Below are 7,500 nucleotides of genomic sequence, written 5' to 3' on the forward strand. Positions count from 1 at the left end.
ACACACACACACACACACACACACACACACACACACACACACACACACACACACACACACTCACACACCCACACACACAAGAAGCCCCCATGGGCATCTCCAGGCTGACACTCACACCCTCTCTATCGAGGTCAATGATATCAAGGCTGCATTGATTGCAGGGTGCCAGAGAAACCGTGATAAATAAAGATTAGTGCTGATGACAGTGAACGGCCCCCATCCATCCCACTCCTCCAATGCCCTCGATGCAGTGCCACCCAGGCAGAGCTGCTGACAGCTGCTTCATCAGCCCCTCTTCAGCAGGCCTGGCCAGGTGCACTGTGTGCCGGTCACCACTAGAGGGTGCTAACTGCCCTGTGTAGCAGTGCCACAAGACCAGTGTGGTAATTCACAGAACTGCAGAGGCATCTCTCAACAGTCTTATACAGACTACAGGGATCACTCCCTTTTGTGCCGTGAGAGGAGAATCCTATGCTGAGACAACGCACACAATCAATTGCACAGAGACTTCATATCCTAATTGCATTTATTTATGACTAGTATGTACAGTATGTGTGTGATATATATTAATACTAGATGTACCGCAGAGCGGTACAAAATATGACCGCCGCCCAGTCCAGCACATTTTTTCCACAAAAAGAAATCACGCTGAAAGGCCTATATGATTCTAACTGTCTCACTAAATTGCATTATCCACACTCAATTCTCACTGGTATCTGCTAGACAACAAGTACCAAAACATGATTAGTTCATAGATTTCACATGTAAAATTCATTTTATACAACCCCACCTCCATCTTGCCTGTTCATAATTCTGAGAAATTCTTGATTGTTTGTGTTATGTTTATGTTATGTGTGTGTGTGTGTGTGTGTGTGTGTGTGCGTGCTTGTGTGTGTGCCTGCGTATGTGCCTGTGCAAGCAAGCGTACATATGTCTACTGTGTGAGTATGTGTCATACGTATGATTACTGTGAATTTGTGTGTGTGTGTGTATCTGTTTGTGCACATGTGTGCACATGAAATGGGTTAACATGACCCCTGGAGGCAAATATACGGAAAAAAAATGGTCATCCTAGGCCCTACAGTTCTCAAGATATTCACAGAGAACTGTGTCTGCCCTACCCTCCTTTCAGGGGGTCCAGTCCAGCGGGGGGGCTACAGATCAAAACGAAAAATGATGGTTCCATGCTATCCATGTGGGGGTACATGCCCACCAAGTTTTGTGTACCCCGGTCTTTCAGTGTCCCGGGAATCCTTGTTGGTGTACGTCACTAAATGTACACATAAAATATTTTATTGTAAGGCCCCCCATGAACGAAAGTACACAAAACTTGGCATGCATTCGGAGGGTGTCATAATGATCCTACACTTTTAATGTTGTGCAGTTTTGACCTTGTCAGCCAGAGATATTGTGATGAAAACACCTAATTTTTTGCTTTTGAATTTTTAACTAGGTGGCGCTATACATTAAATAAGTGGTAATGGGATGGGTTGACGTGCCCCCTTAAGACCAACATACATAAAAAAGGTGGACCTCCTAGGCCCTACGGTTCTCGAGATATTCACAGAAAACTGTCTCCGGCCACCTACAGGCCAGTTGGTGTATAGTAACATAAATTAATTTATTGTGTGGCCCCCCATGAACGGAATTCCACAAAACTTGGCGTGCATACAGAGGGTATCATAATGATCCTACACTTCCAATTTCGTGCAGTTTTGACTATGTTAGGTCACAGATACCTTCAATTACAACACCTCATTTTTACTTTTTTGTGTTTAACTAGGTGGCGCTATACATATACATGTGGCGCCATATATGGGTTGACATGGCCCCTTGAGATTAACATACAAAAAAAAAAAGGTCCTTCTAAACCCTACGGTTCTCGAGATATTCACAGAAAACTGTGTCTGCCCTACCCTCCTTTCGGGGGTCCAGTCCAGCAGGGGGGCTACAGATCAAAACGAAAAACGATGGTTCCATGCTATCCATGTGGGGTTACATGCCCACCAAGTTTCGTGTACCCCGGTCTTTCAGTGTCCCGGGAATCATTGACGGAAAAGAAAAAAATAAATGAAATAAATGAAAAAAGCTTCGCTGCGCGGCGGTCATAATTATTGATTGCTGCTGTAACAGCATAATTTTCCTTTGGGAATAAATAAATCCTATCTATAAATCCTATAAATACTATCACAAAATACACACAAAAAACATCATTGAATCTCTATAGAGCTGGTAAGTCCCGCCCATCCGCTAAACCCCCAGTGGACCTCTAGATTGAAAAATCGTCAATGCAAGTGAATGTGAGAAAATAATAATTTTCTGGTCCGTTTGAATTGTGCCATGAATGTGAACATATGTTGTCTGTGAATTTTTTATATAATTTTTCATGTTACGAGTTTGACAGTATATTATATGATTCTTCGGCTATCAGTTGTGGAAAAGACATAACGAGAAAGACTACATGTTGTCTGTGATGTGAGCTAGCTCTAATCGCTAACATTAGCTGAGATGCTAGTTTTTGTAATGGCAGGAATAAACACACATGGTAACAAAAATATTCGAAACATGTCTAGCTTCACTCAACACATTAACACTATGATACAGTGTGATTGTAAAGTTGTATGGTTTACTGTGTTCAAAGTCGATCTTAATAACCCTCTACATCTCGACCAACTGATGGTTGTTATGGGAAACTAGTTAGCTGTCGTCTAGCGGAAAGTTGTAGTCCACAAAGTGCTCTCACACAAAGTTTAACCGCATCAAACTTCTACCCGCTCAATTGTAGCATTCTTTACACCAAAATTTATATTAAAAATTCACAGACAACATATGTTCACATTCATGGCAAAATTCAAACGGGACCAGAAAATAATTATTTTCTCACATTCACTTGCATAGACCTCTCCAGAATATATCCCGCCTCCTAACTTCCGTATCCATCCAACTTCCGGGCGTGGATTGTCTATGGGAAATAACATGGCGTTTTGAAAGATCGTACCTGTCAAACTCTGTAGGTGACAAAGTAGAAAAAGCTGCTGGGCAGATTGGCCTACACACTTCTGCCATCTAGTTTCCACTGGATTTTTTGATTTTCGGTGCCGTTTAAGTAGTATAGTCTATAGTATACTACTTAAACGGCACCGACAATCAAAAAATCCAGTGGAAACTATATGGCAGAAGTGTGTAGGCCAATCTGCCCACCAGCTTTTTCAACTTCGCTACCTACAGATGTTTTACCGGTATAATATTTCGAAACGCCATGTTATTTCTCATAGACAATCCACGCCCGGAAGTTGGATGGATACGGAAGTTACGGAGGCGGGACTTATTCTGGAGAGGTCAATTAACGATTTTTCAATCTAGAGGTCCAGCGGGGATAGCGGAAAGGGCGGGACTTACCAGCTCTATGGACGAAATCCTTGCTTGTCTCACCAGCAAACGCGCTGAGACCAGGTCGGGGGCCCTCTAGCGGCTCGGGGCTCGAAGCAGTTGCATGGCTTGCCTGTTGACAAGGTGCGCCCCTGGGCTTGTGCATGCTGTGGTCTATAAGGCGTCCACCAGCCGTGTAAGAGAGAGGCTCCTGCTCAACTGGTCAACAATAATGGCCACTGGGCATGCTCAGAAAAGTCAGCTGATCTGGGGGAGCTGTGGTCCAGGCAGCAGCATCCAGACCACATGTGGTTCCAAGTGCCCACAGGGACCTGGGTTCAATTCCCACCCACATCTCTCTCTCGCTCTCTCTCTCCCACTGACCCACTGTTATAAATCTGCATAAAGGCAAAAATCCCCCACAATGCACTGCAGAGCGAAGTACTTCAACTGAAAAAGAAAGCTGATTCTGGCCCAGTGTTGGTCCAGATCTACAATGGAGCTAGTTCAGTTTTTGTGCTCCGACACCTCTGTTCATGAACCCACCGCACAACAGGAACTGCCCCACAAGGTACTCTGGAGTAAAAGCAACTGTAGTCAGCTGCCTCCTGCACAGCACGCCAGAGTGTGTGAGTGTGTGTGAATCTGAGCACTGTCCTGCTGGGGTGTACCAGTACCACCTCTGAGAGCCCTGTGGGGGGGTGAGGTGTTTAACCCGTCCGGGACAGCTCATTAGTGGATCTTTAATCCCCCCTCGGCATGGCCTGTTCTGGGGTGTGTGTGTGTGTGTGAAAGTGGCGTGGCCTGGTGTGTGTGTGTGTGTGTGTGTGTGTGTGTGTGTGTGTGAGAGAGTGGCGTGGCCTGGTGTGTGTGTGTGTGTGTGTGTGTGAGAGTGGCGTGGCCTGGTGTGTGTGTGTGTGTGTGTGTGTGTGAGAGTGGCGTGGCCTGGTGTGTGTGTGTGTGTGTGTGTGTGTGTGTGTGTGTGTGAGAGTGGCGTGGCCTGGTGTGTGTGTGTGTGTGTGTGTGTGTGTGAGAGTGGCGTGGCCTGGTGTGTGTGTGTGTGTGTATGAGTGGCCTGGGGGGGCTCGACCCGTCTGTCTGTCCGTCTGCTCCTCCCGTGGGGAGGTGGGGGGCATTGCCTGCCCCATCGCCACACAACAAACACCTACACTAACCTCACCTGCCCTTCTCCAACACAACAAACACAACATCGCCACACAACAAACACCTACTACACCTACATCACCTGTCCTTCTCCAACACAACAAACACACAACAAACACAACATCGCCACACAAAACAAACACCTACTACACCTACATCACCTGTCCCTCTACAACATAACAAACACACAACAAACACCTACACCTACATCACAAGTTGCGGGTTTGAATCTTGGTGTGTGCAGAGGTGGGTTACACAAAGCAATTGGACCAACAGCATGAGGATGACATCATTCAGTAGCCCTCCCTCCCTCCTCTGAGAGCGTGGAGAGGCTCAGGCCCTCTGCTGCCACTAAGCTGTTGTTTTCATGATGGCGGATTTGAGATGAGATGACAGTTATTGTCTGGATGTATGGGTTAGTGGAGGTAGGCCGACGACATAATGCCAGAGCAGGACCAGTTGTGTGACACAAGATAATGCCTGATTTTGGAATATGTGTGTCTGTATGAGGGCATGCATGCATGTGTGCATGTTTGTATGTGTGTGTGTGTGTGTGTGTGTGTGTGTGCATGTACATGTGCATGTGTGTTTGTGTATGCATGTCTTGTGTATGTGTATGTGTGAATAGGTGCGTGCGTATGTTTGTCTGTCTGTGCGTGCAGATTATCACACGTTAGCTCTGTCCTTATCCACAGAAATGTGGGTCCAGTCCTGCAGACGAAAGCTGCGCACATGCGCTTTTAGTCATTTTAGATTAGCAGGAGTGTACACATGGCAGCCTTACATTACAGCTAGGGGGAGACGCAGCTGGACGGTATCTTCAAAAAGCATCTCTGAGCAATTCCTGCAGGAGCTGCAGTATACTATAACAGAGTTCAAAATGGTAGTCTCTGTATCAATTGACAATGGTAGCTTTTAGAGCACGCCATATACCCACTAATCTGTTTTACAACCATTATTTTGATTGCTGGCTTTCCCCATTCACTCATCCACTATCATCTCTGTCCGTATCTGCATGTATCATATATATATATATACCAGTATGATTACATGTGCTGTATAACATGCCTCTAGTGCATAGTGCTAATGTGCTTATCTGAACTCATCTCACTCATCTCACCCTGCCAGCCTAGAGAAGGGCTTTGGGTGCAGGGCACTGAGGACAAGGAAGGCAAACAAGGAAGGTGGTGGCCTCATACTTGCTGTATGTTGCATGTGTGTGGAGTGAGTGTGTGTTTGTGTGTGGAGTGTGTGTGTGTGCATGCAGTCCTGCAGGTCAGGTTGGTGATGGCTTCAGTCAGCAGCATAAATCTGTGTGCAAGTGTGTATGTGCATGAGCGAACATATGTGTGTGTGAGTATCTGTGTGTACACTGTATGTCCTTGTGCGTGTGTCTGCATGTGTGTCACTGTTCAGGCGAGAGCACACAACTATAACCATCCAACCAACTTGTAAAACTAAAACTTCCCTCATTCAAAGAGGATACTACAACTCAGTAATAAATGTCTGCTTTGAATGAAGGTGTGTGTGTGTCACTGTTCATTCGAGAGCACACAACTATAACCAACTATCCAACCAACTTCTCTGTGTGTGTGTGTGTGTGTGTGTGTGTGTGTACGTTCAAGGGGTTTAACAACTTTTAGTTGACAAGTTTTTCATAATAGTTGCTGACTAGTTGTGTACCGCTACAGTGCTGGTGCTAACATTACTGCTAATGCTAGCTGTGTACAGCTACAATGCTGGTGCTAACATTACTAGTGCTAGTTGTGTACCACTACAGTGCTGGTGCTAACATTACTGCTAGTGCTAGCTGTGTACAGTACAGCTACAGTGCTGGTGCTAACATTATTGCTAGTGCTAGCTGTGTACCGCTACAGTGCTGGTGCTTACAGTACTGCTAGTGCTAGCTGTTGGCAGCGGGAGTTTCATCATCAGATGTTTATCCATAGCAGACATGTTGTTATTGTACACAATTACAATTTACAATGTTTACATGTACATACAATTTACATATTAGTGTGGAACAGGTCTCAGTTTTTGTGAAATAGTTCCGCACATAGGAACATACAGCCCGTTTAGCCTTTGTCCATTTTGCCCACGACTAGTTGACTGCAGCCTACAGCCTTGACTAGTGATTTCAACAGTTGACAGGTTGACTACATGATGAAACCCCCAGTGTGTGCAGTGTTGTCCAAACCTGTAGTGTGTGTGCGCAGTGTTGAGGGAACCCCTAATGCGCAGTGTGTTGATGAAATCCCTAATGTGCAGTGTGTTGATGAAACCCCTAGTGTGTGTGTGTGCAGTGTTGGTGAAACCCCTAGTTTGTGTGTGTGCAGTGTTGAAGAAACCCCGAGTGTGTGCCACGTATTGATGAAACCCCTAGTGTGCGGTGTGTGATGAAACCCCTGGTGTGTGTTTGTGGCGTGTTGATGAAACCCCTCGTGTGTGTTTGTGGCGTGTTGATGAAACCCCTGGGGTGTGCTGCGTGTTGATTAAACCCCTGGTGTGTGTTTGTGGCGTGTTGATGAAACCCCTGGTGTGTGTTTGTGGCGTGTTGATGAAACCCCTGGTGGGTGTTTGTGGTGCGTAGAGGGACTGACCTCCGTCCTGGGTGCTGAGCACGTTGAGGGCAAACAGCATAGCATTGGAGAAGGTGGTGGCCTCCTCCTTGCTGGCGAAGTTGAGGCCGTAGACCTGCCGGGCATCGCGCCACTGGTGGAAGGTGGGCGTGGCCTGGTTGTACTTCAGACCCTTCACTATGGAGTAGTTAATGACAACCTGTGGAGAACAGCAAAGGAGCCACAGGGTCAGCACAGGTCAAAGGTTAGAGGTCAGCAACACGGTTGGGGATTGATGAATGGTTTTAAGTCCAGTAGACTAGACTATTGTAATGCACTTTTTGCTGAACTGACAAAACAAAAGATAAACTAGTATCTCCAGCTTCTCCAAATAGCGTTTGCCCAGAGT

At 46.1% G+C, this 7,500-nt stretch overlaps 1 protein-coding gene across 1 annotated transcript in view; it reads right to left on the reverse strand.

The window, feature by feature from the left end:
- The window catches only part of evlb (Enah/Vasp-like b), a 77,126-nt gene that overhangs the window by 16,198 nt on the left and 53,428 nt on the right, over positions 1–7,500 (reverse strand). The window contains exon 3 of the mRNA XM_076273337.1: positions 7,134–7,311. Within this exon, the coding sequence (XP_076129452.1) occupies positions 7,134–7,311 (178 nt within the window). The remainder of the gene's footprint in view (positions 1–7,133; positions 7,312–7,500) is intronic.

This window comes from Alosa pseudoharengus, unplaced genomic scaffold, assembly GCF_046254945.1.
Source record: "Alosa pseudoharengus isolate Yale_2024_CS ecotype anadromous, Long Island Sound unplaced genomic scaffold, YU_APseudo_1.1 YU_APseudo_1.1_scf_7, whole genome shotgun sequence".
Classification (NCBI taxonomy): domain Eukaryota; kingdom Metazoa; phylum Chordata; class Actinopteri; order Clupeiformes; family Clupeidae; genus Alosa; species Alosa pseudoharengus.